Consider the following 14,349-nt stretch of genomic DNA (forward strand, 5'->3'; position numbering starts at 1 on the left):
ATTTATTTTTTAAATCATTATATTCCATATTAAAACAAATAGTTCACATCTTTTCCAATGTTAGCTAATGATATAGTACATCAATATTAATAAAAAAATTGCAAATTTTTTAATTTTAACATAATACAAATACATAATTGGATGTAAGACTTTAAAAAGTAATGAATCAAAAGTTGATGTATATATGTAATTTTGAGATATCTTCAACAGGTATAGATAATTTTATTATTACTTTTAATTAAAATAATAGGTTATGTTGGTATAACCTACTTTTAAAATAAGGAATGGCAAATTTCTTTCACAGTGAAAAGAAGTGCCCCAGAAGAATTTTCTTCAAACTGAAGTGGAAGAAACTCATTTTTTTAAAAAAAGGAGCAACAAATATTTTTTTCTTAAAAGTAACATTTTTGAATAGCAATAAAGTTTAAGTAATAGTATTAATTTAAGTCAGTAAATAAATCATATTTAAATAATTGAAAAGAATAAATTTAATGAAATTCTTAAGAAAATATAACTAATTTCTTTCATTGCTTTGCCAAAAGGTGTATAGAACTTAAATTTTTTATTTAGAACATTTAAAATATCAACCAAATTTTATATTAAATTGTACTACGAATCACATATTGATAATCATACAAAAATTTTCATAACCGAATGTTGTTAAGTATGAATACGCTAAACAACTCTTAGATAATATGCTAAAAGTTTGTTTCTCCATAATTTTTACATACTTAATCACAGTATAAGTTCGTTTAAGAATTTTTAATACAATAAAAATTTCTTGACAAGGAATGAATTTTTATTTTCATATCAATGATTGATTACATACAATTAAAAAAAAAAAAAATTCCCACCTTGATGTCTTCACAGCATTTTTCTCAGGATTTACAAAAATAATTTTAGGGTTAAAAATTAGTTTTTGTTTAGTTATGGTTCATATCTAAAATTCTCTTTGAAAGTTGTAATGTATCCAGTAGAAAAAAGTAGGTAATATTTTACTATTTTTTTTAGAAAATTTTATTTTTAAAAAGAAAATTCAGTAAAATAACTAAAAATAATGTAAGTGCACATATTTATTTAAAAAAATATGAATAATAAATTATTGTAATAAACACTTAGACTTTAAAATTCTGTATGAAACTGTTACAATGAGAAAAAAGTTATTAAAAAAAACCACTGATCACATTATTTTAGTTTATAAAGAATTTACAAACTGATATAGCTTATTAATTTTTTTAAACTTTTTTGTACTATATAAAATTTTGTTTGTTTTAAATATAAATAATTCTTTTAACAGTTAAATATTGTATTGGGCATTTTTAGTTTTTTCCACTTTTTTAAACCAGCTCAACCTATTCTCCCAAACAAAAAAAACTTCAGAATTTAAGTAGGTGTATGTGTTAGGACATAAGTTACAAAGCAGTTAATTCATTTTAGTTTTGTAAACATAGAAAAATGCATCTATCAGAATATGATAATAATATAAGCTAAGTGGTTTTAAAAATTTTAACTTATGGAAATTTTTCCTTGAAAGTTCAAGTTTCAAGGGATATAGTAAAAATAAATTTTTGAATTCGTGATTAAGATGTCACTGATTGCAACTAATTAAAGTAGTCTGATGATTAAATCATTTGATGATGTAAACAAAACAAATCATTGATTTGAATTGTTAAACTATGATGTCTTTTAATTCTTACACAATGTTTAAGATAATTTGTCACAACTTAAAAGAGTTTTTCGGAAGTGTGAGAATAATAGAATTTTTTCAAAATAAATAAACTTAAAAAATATTAGATAACATTTTTACTCATCCTCCCCCTTCCGATAAAAAAATCTTGAAATAAATTTTTTTTTTGCTGATTAATGTTAAATGATAAAAATAAGCAGATATTAGGCATCTTTTCAATGTTTTATACTATTACATTAAGTAGGCAAGAAAATGTCATAATAAAGAAGTTGCAAGTTATTAATTATACAAACTCAGATTTAGTAACTTAGCAGGGGAAATTTTATCACTTATACTTTTAAAACAAAGGTTTAATAATTCCCCCCCCCCAAAAAAAAAAAATTGATACCCTTTCAATAATTAAATTTGAAAAAAATATTAAATAAATAAAACACTTTGTTTTTGATCATTTATTTAAAGTACTCTGATATAAAGTACTATGAACTCATAAAATATCAGTTTGTTAAAATTTGAATATTTTTGTGAGTAGAAAAGCAAATTGTTTAAATATATAAGCTAGTATCCTCTTCATTTTGTTGTATTTGTTTAAAAAGATAAATAACTACTCTAAGATTAAATTAATACTAACAATATTTAATGGCAAATAATATGTTACTACAAAAGATGAAAGGAAATTTTCAAGACAGGAAGCTCATTCACAAAAATATATTGTTACATACTTTTCAATAATAAATTTTGGTCCACCCATTTTAAATTTAAAGTGAAAACCAAATCTTAACAATTTAATGAGCGATCTTGTCTAAAATGTAATTACAATTTCAACAAGTAATAATTTAAATATAATTATGAAACATTAACAAAAATGTACTAGTAATATTAGTGAGAGCGAGCTATTTCAGAGAAAAATTCTAAAATGTCATTAATGGAAAATTCTAAATTGATCTTCGCACCAGGATAGCACCTCTCGATCAAAGATTCTACATATTTATATTGTCGGATAAACTCGTCTTGCATGGAATGCCAGACAACTTGCAACAAATTTTCTTCCTCACACAAATGTTTTTCAACTTTCCTATACAAATTTTCTAGTCCCTTCTTGACTTCTTTGCCAGGATACTCTTTGATAACTTTACGCAACTCTTGCTTACTAAATGCAAGGTGGTATCCAATCTCATTTTCTTTAACGCCTTGAGCAACTTTGTTTTGAACTCCCTCAAAGAAAAGATTGAGTTTCTCCAGAGGTCTGCCAAAGTACTGAGTGACATAAGCTTGAAGTGCATCATTGTATCTCTGTTTGGCTTCTTTTCGTTCAGCTTCAAGGCAAGGAATTTTAAGCTGAAACAACACAGTAAAAATGTGGTGAAAGTTCTCCATCTGGATCACTTCTTGTGGTGTTTTTTGATGTTCAAGTGAAATTTTAACAATTTCTTCAAACATAGTTTTAGCTAGCTTAGAATACCACCTGTCCAAATCAGTACGTCGCTCAGAAGCTTTGAAAATATTTTCCGCTTGGCGTGCAAACTTTTCAAAGTTAGCTATGAAAGGAAGAATGCCGCACTTGGATTTCTTGGAAACCTTTGCTTCCTCAATAGATTTGATCTGGGAATTCATGAATTTATCGAAGTTTCGCTTAGCCTGCACTAATACACTTGCGAATGTCATGCTAAGAAAAGATCCAGTATCCTGGGCAGACATGACATGCTGGCTTAATCGAACCAATACATACATAGAATAAAAGCCATCAATTTTGTCATAATCAGATATGAAGGTCACTAATTCACGTTCTAAACATGAGAACAGTTCTCCCATCATTCTTCTAAGTTCTTCATTGATTTGCTTTTCTTTCTTTAAGGCACTCAACAGCATTTCTTCACTTCCAGCATGACTTAAGCTGCTATTGCTCGGAGTAGGACTCAGACCTTGCGGAACTGGTATCGTCAATGTTTGGCTGCTTTGAGAAGCTGCAATTTCTGACTGCAAGCCGAAGAACTGCATACAAAACTGCTGTTCAGAAAGGCATGTTGGTTCTAAGGCACTTAAAAGATTTTCAAAGATTCGGTCAAATCCTTCGTATTCCACAACATCCAAATCTGAACCATATAAATCAGAATCTGTTCCTAACAGAGATGTGGTTTTGTTTTTTACGGAAGTTTTTTGTATTAGATCCTGGCTGGAAGTGAGAGTTTTATACTTTCGGTCCTTGTCGAATCCATTTCGGCTGGCAATTTTTTCCTTTGCTACATCAAATAAGAACATTATTTCTTTGTCATAGAGTTTAGAAAGAGATGCTGTATAAACTCTACATAATTGCGCATAACTGCTGGGAGAGGTTACTTTAACCCAATTCATTAACTCTGTGTATGGAAGTAATTCTTTGTGACAAGTGCTATGTTTAGGTAGAGTCAATTCAGGAGACAGAAAGGTTAAATTCTCTTCGCATTCATTGCCTAAGTGATGAAATAGATTGTTTAAATGATGACTCAATCGTAACACAAATTTATTCTGCAATCTATCTAGCTCTGATTTTTGTTCAGAGTATGCAGACATTTTCATCAATCCAGGACTAATATATGAATTAATAGCCTCTTGCAATGCCTTTGCAGCAGCAGTGCAGTTGGCTATACCATCAGCAGTTTTAAGATCTCCATCTAATGCAATGCGATGTTTTTCAGAAAAGTCAAGTTTATTTACCATATTTTCAAGCTCATTAAGAAGTTTAATGTTGTTTCGATGCTGCATTTTCATTCGGGCATCTTTTTCTTCCATTTGTACAACACTGTCTTTTACGTTTTTTAGAATATCGTCATAAATATCTAATTTGTCCTCAAGCTCACACACTTCATCATACGATGTTTGTAACATATTCATAAGTCCTTGAACTTTGAGCTCAGATGCCATAATTGAACGGATATTGGCTGCATCCAACTCAGATAGTTCCCTGGCCAGTTGCTCAGTAAACTCTTCAGCATTACCAATGATAAAATCATACTGAGCCATTAAAGACTCAAGATCCGATTCTTCACGTGTAGTCAACGCTTGATAATCTTCAGGATCTAGCACAGAAACTTCTTCTCCTATTTGAGGAGTAACGGTACCAATTTTTGGAGACGTAACTTGCTCTTGTAACAAGTCTTTAGGAATATTAATGAACGTCGGTTTTTGACGCGGAAGATGGCTACAAAATTTCCAGAGACACTTAATGAATGCATTCTTTTCTTGAACACTGCTGGCGATCCATTTGTACACTTTTTCAAAGTGCAAATCAAACTCAGCAGATGGTTTATTTTCATCTTTACCGTCAACAAGCTTCAATTCCCGCAATTGCCACGAATTTTTTTTCTTGTATACTTCTTTTTCAGATCTTTTTACTTGACACAAAGTAATTAAAGAAGGTTTTTCATTATTTACAGAAAGACACAAAAATGCGGTTTTCTTCTTTTTGTTTGCTTTTGCGACATTAACAACGCCCACCAATCGTTCATCATTTGGTAAAAATACCTCTTTATGTAAAGTATGCCGAATCGCGGCCATTCTAGCCTGGTGATTTATGCTTCTAATATTTATAAAAGCATAATTATGAAGTGACAAATATTTCTGATCATATTAAAGACTTAATTTTAATTTTCTCAAGCTTCCTTAAAACAAGAAGTACTCTAGCAGAAAGTGTAAACAAAGCGAGTTGAGTAAAATAGTTCTGAATCCTTTAAATTTAAAGAGACATTAACGCTGAAAAAATATGAGCGCATCAGCACTGAAGAAAATTATTTTTCTCGCCTTAGCTGGGAGTTAACTGCAGATTTTAAGTAAAACAAAACAAAGTTGAAGTTGTAGTTTAATAATAATTTTAACTATGGCCGATGTTTCCAGCCTAGATTATATCTTCGTCGGCATCTTCCATCTTATTAAAATGTAATAATGATATTTTAATTCTCTCATGAAAAAGAGCCTTGATCTTGAATTTTTTACAGATGTTGTTTTGAAAGGATAGTTATGGCGCTTGAAATATTTTCGTGTTTACTTAACTCATTAAGGTGTATGGATCTCTGAGTTCGTAATAAACGGTTTTAAATCTCTTAGAATGTCTGAAAGATCATATCCTCTTTATTTATGAGCTGTTTTCTTATTATTTATTGTCAAGCTTAATGTTTATTATGATATTTTATCATCATCGATGAAAACAAACAACTTTTTCTTACCTCATACTGGTTCTTCATTTTATTATTGACTATTTTATCTGTAAATCTTTTAAATCCTTAGTGTCCTAACCTAAAGCAAAAGCGTACTTTTAAGTCCATGGTAATTGTTTTCAATTATTTCTTACCACAATTTTTCTACAATATTTCAATGCTGAACCTGATGGTATAGGTTTTAATTCACCATGCGTGAACAGAATGATTAATAAATAGCAAAAATTGAAAAGCAGTAGCCCTGCAGAGCTATGTGTTTGCTGAACAAATATTAAATAATAAACATTTGATAAAAATTTCCAGGGTAATTCCATAATTATGAACGAAATATTATATAAAAAACCACTGTATTAACAGAGTTATAGTAGACTAATTGTATACCATCTGATTCATTCAACTTTATAGTATTCTGTAGCTCAACTTGACGTAGATAATCTATTGTGTATGTAACATAAAATTAGCTTTAAACTTTGCTTTCTTTAAAAGTATGTAAATCAATATTCTGTTTCCTTCTTTTTATGTTTTTTTTTTCAATTCTATCTCCTGATTGCCAGCAGCCACATAGCATATTTTGGAAAGATTTCTCTATCGTAACATGTCATAAAATAATTTTTCACCAATATTTGGCAACTTCTAAACAGCAGCTGATTAGAAACTTAAAAAAAAAAGAAACATCACAAAAGGAGAAGGAAGGAGACCAACTTAGAGGGTGTAAGTCATATCCCCGGTACTTATGTATTAACACCACTGCAGCAGAAGTTGTGCCAATAAAGAGTAATTCTGTTGTTCACATGCAGTTATCTTTTGGATTTCTTGTTGTTTGCTGATTTTTTATGCCATTTTTTAGTGCTAAGAAAATGCGTCTTTGGGATTTTGCCAAAAATGGAACAAGATGCAATTTTATTTTTTCAGGAGCGAAATATTTAAAAAAAAAAAGAAAATGTACCAATTCCCATGACTTAAAACTTTATTTTGGTAAACATAGGTGAAAAAAAAAGACTGTTTTGAATCTATGTTAAACTCTCTTTCGGCCCATTTTCCACCGAAATCCGATTGACTACTTTGATTTTAAATATTAGGATTCGCGGCACTTAAAAACCACCAAATCTGTAGCTGCGGTGGCATTAATACATAAGTACCCATATCCACTTTTGGGCAAAACTCTACATGTTTTTTTTTTTTAAATTGCAAGTTTGAAATCTATTTGGTACTATGGCAATTGCAGCTGGCGCTACGGATCACAATACGGAAATAGTCCCATATCATTGTGAAACAGTAGTCGGAAGTAGGGGTTTATTAATTTTCAACAGCTTGGCCCTTTCGCACCTAACAGGACACGTACGTCCCAAGCAAATTTCAAAAAATGTCTTTTGGGACAGAAACGTTTCTCTGTCTAATGGGAGATTTTCCCACCAGTCCTGCCAATATTTTTTAAGGTATTTTCATTCACAGAACATAGATGGCACTACCGTACATAGTGCTGCCCTACCTATAGTTTATGCTACCAAAATTTTTCTGTGGTAAAAAAAAACTCGTCGCGAAAGGGTTAACTTGGCTAAAACTAAGAATACTTATTATTTTTCTGATAATTTTTTTAATGAATTTATTTCATTCAATTTCACATATAATGTTTGTGTTTTAGTAATACTATATGCTGATTTTTAAAGTTAGTGAAAATTATTTAATAATAAAATAACTGATCTAAAAAAAAAACTCAATTTTGAATGTAACAGATAAAATAGTTCTCACAATCAATATTTGAACTTTTATCATAAAATCTGTTGCCACTTATGATATTTTTCATGAGAAATAAATTGTTATAACTTCAATTGCTTAAAAATGTCTTGATTTGTACTTGTTAATGATTAAAACTTCCATTGTTCTTTTTTTATGTTTATTCAGTTTTTTTTTCCTTTATATTAATTTTTAATATAAAATTATGCTAAGCTGCCTAGTGATTACTTATGCTGAGTAATTACTGATTTTTAAATATTTTGCATTTTTTATTACTACTCAATTATTTTCTTTTAATATTGATGTGAGAACCTGGGCAAACATTTTCCCCTGACTTTGGCCTGAGTACAAAATGTTAAGCAACATATTGTTTTCTAATTATGAAGCTGAGAAGCTATATGAGCCTTATTACTATATTTTAATCATTTGTAGGAGAATGGTAAAAGTTACCAATGTAATTATATAACCTTTAAATTGCAAAATGTATGTTTACAGGGCCAGAAAACTTAAATCTTTTTACCATTTTGATTTTTATTTAAAGAAAGATATATATTCAACTTAAACTTGTGCAAAATGGATTCAATGTATTTCAATAATTTATTTAAAAATTAAAGGTTGTACAAGAATAGTAGAGTATGAAAAAAATAATAATTTTTCCACTGAAAAGGTTGAACAACTGTTTAAAATTTTTATTAACAATCAAAATTTTAAATGTTTTTTCATCCGTAAATATTATAAATATAGTTATACTTTTAACATTTGTGACAAATTGATATTCTTCTTAATAGCTTAGGAATATTTAAGTTATTATTAATTGATATAAAAGTTGATTTTATTGCAGCTACTGAAAGCAATTTTTTTCTAGGATTATTTTCAGTACAAGTTCACACATTAGTCAAATATTTAAAATATATCCGCCTAAACTATATAAAATGTTAAAAATTGAAATTTTTTTGATCTTTTATCTTAAATCTACTTCTGTGTCCTTTATTTTCCCATATTTGTATAAAACAATAGCTGTTATTTTATTATCTGACATATTTTTCTTTTATTACGAATATAGATAAGTAATTAAAATCATCAAATATGACTGTGGACAAGTATCATCATCCTCGATGTTTTTTGGATATTGAAATTGATGGAGAGCATGGTAAATCAATTACTTTAAATTTCACAGTAAATTCATTCCTATTAAGATATTAACATAACTATGAACAAAATTTTACTTAAAAACAAGTTTAGAACTGTTTCTAAATCATTCCTTTATATAATTATTTATGAAAGAATGATTTGAATTAATGATTTAGAGAAGTTTAGTTTGTCATTACTTAATGTTGCAAAAAAAATCTAAAGTTTTCTTGATTATTTATTCTGTTATCTACTTGTTCATATGCAAAGATAATCAGTTTTCTTGCATTTTTAGGTCAATTTATGAGATTTGAGTATATTATGATAATTGTGATTTGGAAAATATTGTAATTGCTTTTAAAACATTTATTTATATAACTATTTCAAAAATTATAAATTAATAGTTTTTGGGACCAGATTCATTTTGCATTACGAAATGATGTCTAGACAATTGTTACTAAATTAGTTAAGATGATGAAAAGAAAAGGCTCGAAATAATTCGTAATCTGGATAATTAGAGTTCTTCTAAGGAAATTTACTATAGTTTATATTAATATCACTGACGTGAGACTCGGTGCAAATGTCTCACTCTGACGTTTGCTCTGAATGCAAATTGTGAAACATCATATATTATAATTATGAGGCTGTGCCGTGCGGGTGTACAAAAAGGAAGCAGTCGGCTCTTTGCTTAGGGATTGGTTTTTTACATCAAAAGCTAATTTTTGACAAGACCGAGTTTTTACCAGTTAAAACAGTCGAAAACCTAGTTTTTTCCTTAAGCTATGCCATGGTTCAGCTGACAATAAATTTCTTAACAAAATTAACTTTATGATTAACAATCAATTTTGCTATTATGTACATATATATTTATATAATTTTTAATATACTATCAAATATAAATTATGAAAAGTTGTGATACTAAGATTTTGTTTTGCAAAGTCTTTTTTAAAGTCTTGATTTGCAAGAAAACTAAAAATCAAAATTTTGCACTGATAAAATATTTAAAATATGTTTAAAAAATTTGTGTATACAGAATTTATTTTGTTATTGATATCCACTCAGCATCTAAATTTTTTAAAATACTGTGATCACTGTGCTATGTAATATTGAAATATCCATCAAAATTTGTAACTAAAGATAAACTGATTGAAAAACCACTTCTCTTTTATCGAATTTTAAAACTTTTATTTAATTGAATACTCACATTACTACAAATCATAATTGTAAATAAAACTAAATTCTTATTAATCAGGGTTGTGTCAAAGCACAAGATAGTGACTAGTTTTGCACTGTTTTTGTTACCTAGCTGATTTCTACAGTAGCCAAGTTTTTCCCACGGCTAAGATTTTGCATAAGAATTTTAGAACTAAGTTACCTTCTTCCTTTATATATAAATAAAAGTCATCTAACTAGAAGTTTTACAGTGTAATGCTTGAAATGTTTTGATAATATTATAATTAATGATTATAATTAATGTAATTTGTATAATGAAACAAAATAATAAAAGTAGAATGTTTGTATAAAAATATTATTATTATTATTTTTTTCTTAAGATTTATGAAATTCTAATGTAATCATTAGTTACATTGTTATGTTTTTATCAATAATCTCAAATCATTTTTTTGTCAAACATCTTTTATAAAAATATTGTTAAATTAATTGCTTTAAAATTTAAGGTACATTTTTTTATTTTAATTTTTAATTACTTGAAATAAAAATACAATGTCACCAAAGATCTAGGTTTTTGTCATGAGGTAAAAAATTAACATGCGTTAAGAACTTACTCACCCAGTAATATCTATTTGATTTTTATTTCCATTAACTTCAGAACTTTCTCAAGGGATCATTCAAGAATATTAAAGTCATGTTATTTCAAGTATAGATGCTCAGTTTTTTTTTAGTATTTAAAATAAGGCCACATATCTAAGAGCTATTTTGCCAAATTAAAGAAAATTTAACTTTTCTTTTATTCTTCTGTAAAAAGTTCAACAAATGTGTTCCATTTATTTAACTGCTGCAAATTTTGTATCATAATTGACTTAATGTTTGTTTAGTATTACCAATACTTTCTGCTTTTTTGAAGAGACTATCTTGTATTTTTCAGTCGGAAGAATCATTGTGGAGTTATTTTTTGATGTCTGCCCCATCACTTGTGAAAATTTTAGAGCATTGTGTACAGGTAAAAAGCACTTTGTTTAGTTTGAAATAATTAATGTGTTATAATAATATTCTGAAAAATAATCTGTAATGAATTGATTGATTCATTGAGACCTTGTATTTTCTACTTCTGTTGCTTTCACTTGAAATACTTTACACTACAATAATTGAAGGAACACTTCCAGGTTTTCAACACTTTTTTAAATTTCTCAAAAAATACTTAGCGGATTATTTTTTAACTTTAAAAGAGTTTTGTTCATGCGATTTCTCTTGCTTATCAATAAAATTTAAAGCTTTCAGTGGTTTAAGGAATTGGCAGTAAATTTTGAACGAGAAAAAGTGTTACTGAACTTCATATATCAGAAAATATAGCAATAAGTTGTGTTTATTACTTTGGTTATTATATGCAATAATTGCATAAAATTTCGTAAACCATAAAAATTTATGAAAGTAAAATTTTTATAAAAAAAACATTGTTATGTTCAGGGTGCATACAGACTCCTTATACTCCTTGGAAATAAAAAAGTTCCCAAGGACTACTTGGAACTACTTAGATTTCCAAATTAGTCCTTAGAAACTCCTTAGATTATTACGTTGCATAGATGAACTTACTAAGTCTGCTGATGAATTTGCTGCCCAAGCCGAGAAACTAAATGATGACTTAGCTGCCAAAATCTAATAGTTTAAGAAAAACTTTAAAAGAAGAAAAAAATTGAATTGCAAGAGTTCGAAGAAAAAAATAACAGCAAATAATTTTAATTTTACATGTTACAAGCAAACTTAATAATTCACTGTGATTTTTTTTTATATGTTTATTCAAATTTAAAAATATAAGATTGTTATATTTTTATGTTAATCTTTAACATCTGTACTTTAACAAGATTTATTACAATATTTGAAACTGAAAAATGTATTTATGTGTAAAAGTGATAACTTTATTTATTTTTCTTGATGAAGTTTGACAAAGTCAAAATTTATTTCAAAAGGGTTAGAGAAAAAATATGCAAAATATAAATTTTTGCAAGTTCCTTATAATAATTGCTTTTTAATTAAAAATTTTTTTTCTAGTTTTCTTTTAAACAAAGTTTTTAAATTTTTGATAAGTCCGTAAAATTTTGGACTCCTTGGATACTCCTTGGATTTCTTCTTCTGATCTTTATATGAACCCTGGTTATGTCTTATGTTGGACTTGAAAATAATATATTTTCTTTTATAAAAATGTCCTTCGCCATAAATATTTATGCTAGACTTACGAAATTTTATGCAGTTATTGCATATAATAATCGAAGTAATAAATACAAATTACAAGTTTGTTGCTGTATTTTCTGACATAATACATTCAATATACTTTTTTCATTTGTAATTTATTGCCAGTCCTTCAGATTTCTGAAAGGTTTCAACTTTATTGATAAGTATGAGGAATTGCATGAGCTAAACACCTCCTTAGCTATAAAACTATCCTCTATGTATTTCTTGAGAAATACATAGAGGATACAATTTAATGAAAAGAGACCAAAAACTGAAAGTGTCATTTCAATTATTGTAGAATTGTGTATGTATCTTTGGCTGAATTTTTCTTTTTATTTGTTTACCATAGGTGAGAAAGGTGTTGGTAAGAACACAGAGAAACCTCTCCATTACAAAGGAGCTCCATTTCACAGAGTTGTGAAAAATTTTATGATACAAGGAGGAGATTTTGTTTCTGGTAATTTAATTAAATAAATAATTTTTCTTCATATTTTTAGTTACATTTTTGATATTGTTTTAACTAAAATCTGCATTTAAAAAAAGTATAAAAGTAGCATAGTCTTTTGCTCTTATTATTCACAGGTCCTCTAAAATTATTTAAATTGTAAATTTTAGGTAATGGCACTGGTGGCGAATCTATTTATGGTGGTCAATTCAAAGGTCAGTATTTTTTAAATTCTTTTTAACTATCCTATTAATTTATTTTTTAACTACAATTTAAATCCTTTATATTACAAACATTAATGTCATCATCTGACGTCCTTTTCATGTTAATAGAATTTATGTCAATATTATCGCAAAATGAAATAGTTTGGAATTAAGCAACTTTTTATTAATTGAATAGATTAAGCAAACAGCGAAAATTTATTGTGTATTAAATAATTTATTATATAATACACAGGAAAAATTTTATATTTATAAATAAAATTCGTTTTAATATTCATTGAATGATTTGATATTCTCATCTTTTATTTTTAGATGAAAATTTTGACATCCCACATGATAAACCTTTTTTGCTCAGTATGAGCAATCGTGGAAAAGACACAAATGGTTCACAGTTTTTCATGTAAGTTATCTGTTTTTAATCTATATTTTTGAATTTTATTTTTAATTAAAAATATATCTATAAATTAGTTTATTATGAGTTTAAAAATGGGCATTAAAATAATTTTTTATGAAACTACTTAATGCATTATATTACAAAGTGATTAAATTAGAATTTACATTTTAACAATTACATATAAATCAAGATTTATTTTAACTAAAGAAATGTGAAATGGCATAAACATCTATGCATATCTTAAGACATATATTTTTATGCTCTGAAACATGAATTGATGCTTTTTATTTAAAAAGCTTTGTGAAAATCTATCTAAAAATCTAGTTAATTTTACTTCTGTTCAAGGTTGGCAAGTTTCTGCCGAGGTGGTTAAAACCACTGGTAGAAACCGGTTAAAACTGGCATGGCAGAAACCCCTTTCTGCCACATTTTGTGGCATAAATTCAGAAAATGACATAAAAGTAAATACTGAGATTGACGTACAATGGATAATTCATAGAAAAAACAATTAAATGTTAAACAAAGTTCAATTGTTTTATAAAATTATCACCATTCGAGATCAAATATTACATTGTTTGCACTTTGCAGTAATCTATAACAAAAGACAAGTTTTGATGCAGTTTCTGAACCTAAACAATTTCTTTTCTCAATTTGATATACTGCACTCTTTATATTTAATGTAAGCAAAATAATATATATTTACAAGCAATGAATTAAAAAGTTTGTTACAGTTGCATGGAGTTACATTTTTCAGTTTACTTAAACAAAATGTCATTAAGCAATTACTAGAACTAATATAGAAGTTTTTTTTAGTTTCTGTCGGTTTTTACTGGGTAAAACCAGTTTCTGCCACTTGCATGGCAAAAACCAGTTTCTGCTTGCAAAAAGCCAACCCTGCTTCTGTTTATTGTAAAAAAAAATATAGAAAATTGAACCAATTTCCAAATTTTGATGTATCTTTAAAGGTTTTAGTCTTGGTTAACTTTATTTGTAAAAATAAATATTTTACTATTTATCGCATGCGTTTGTTTTCTTTTATTTAATAGTAAAGTAAATTCAAGCTGAATTCTCTGCTTTCTTTTTTAGCACTACACAGCCTGCTCCTCATTTAAATGAGTAAGTATTATAGTCTCTTATATTTTCTAAAA

At 27.5% G+C, this 14,349-nt stretch overlaps 2 protein-coding genes across 4 annotated transcripts in view; one reads left to right on the forward strand and one right to left on the reverse strand.

Annotated features, from left to right (window-relative positions):
* Nucleotides 1–2,299: 2,299 nt before the first annotated feature.
* Sec3 (exocyst complex component Sec3) lies at nt 2,300–5,319 on the reverse strand. Its single transcript, XM_016059732.4, has one exon. The coding sequence runs from the start codon at nt 5,216–5,218 to the stop codon at nt 2,564–2,566; it is 2,655 nt and encodes an 884-aa protein (XP_015915218.2). The 5' UTR covers nt 5,219–5,319; the 3' UTR covers nt 2,300–2,563.
* A 146-nt stretch (nt 5,320–5,465) lies between these two features.
* Nucleotides 5,466–14,349, forward strand: part of LOC107445353 (uncharacterized) — a 41,760-nt gene continuing 32,876 nt past the window's right edge. Inside the window, exons 1-7 of one of the 3 annotated variants that reach the window (XM_016059729.4) lie at nt 5,466–5,596; nt 8,672–8,758; nt 10,841–10,915; nt 12,491–12,598; nt 12,757–12,801; nt 13,120–13,207; nt 14,288–14,317. In XM_016059729.4, the coding sequence (XP_015915215.3) occupies nt 8,695–8,758; nt 10,841–10,915; nt 12,491–12,598; nt 12,757–12,801; nt 13,120–13,207; nt 14,288–14,317 (410 nt within the window). In that variant the 5' untranslated portion in view covers nt 5,466–5,596; nt 8,672–8,694. Of the gene's footprint in view, nt 5,984–6,514; nt 6,586–8,671; nt 8,759–10,840; nt 10,916–12,490; nt 12,599–12,756; nt 12,802–13,119; nt 13,208–14,287; nt 14,318–14,349 lie in introns of those variants that run through there. The other 2 variants (XM_016059731.5, XM_043043788.3) reach the window with 2 other exon arrangements.

Source organism: Parasteatoda tepidariorum, chromosome 3, assembly GCF_982258835.1.
Source record: "Parasteatoda tepidariorum strain Cologne lab strain chromosome 3, Ptep-v5.0, whole genome shotgun sequence".
Lineage (NCBI taxonomy): Eukaryota > Metazoa > Arthropoda > Arachnida > Araneae > Theridiidae > Parasteatoda > Parasteatoda tepidariorum.

Coding starts and splice junctions, on each gene's coding strand:
- Sec3 (XM_016059732.4), bottom strand. CDS start 5,218: ATGGCCGCGATTCGGCATACTTTACATAAAGAGGTATTTTTACCAAAT.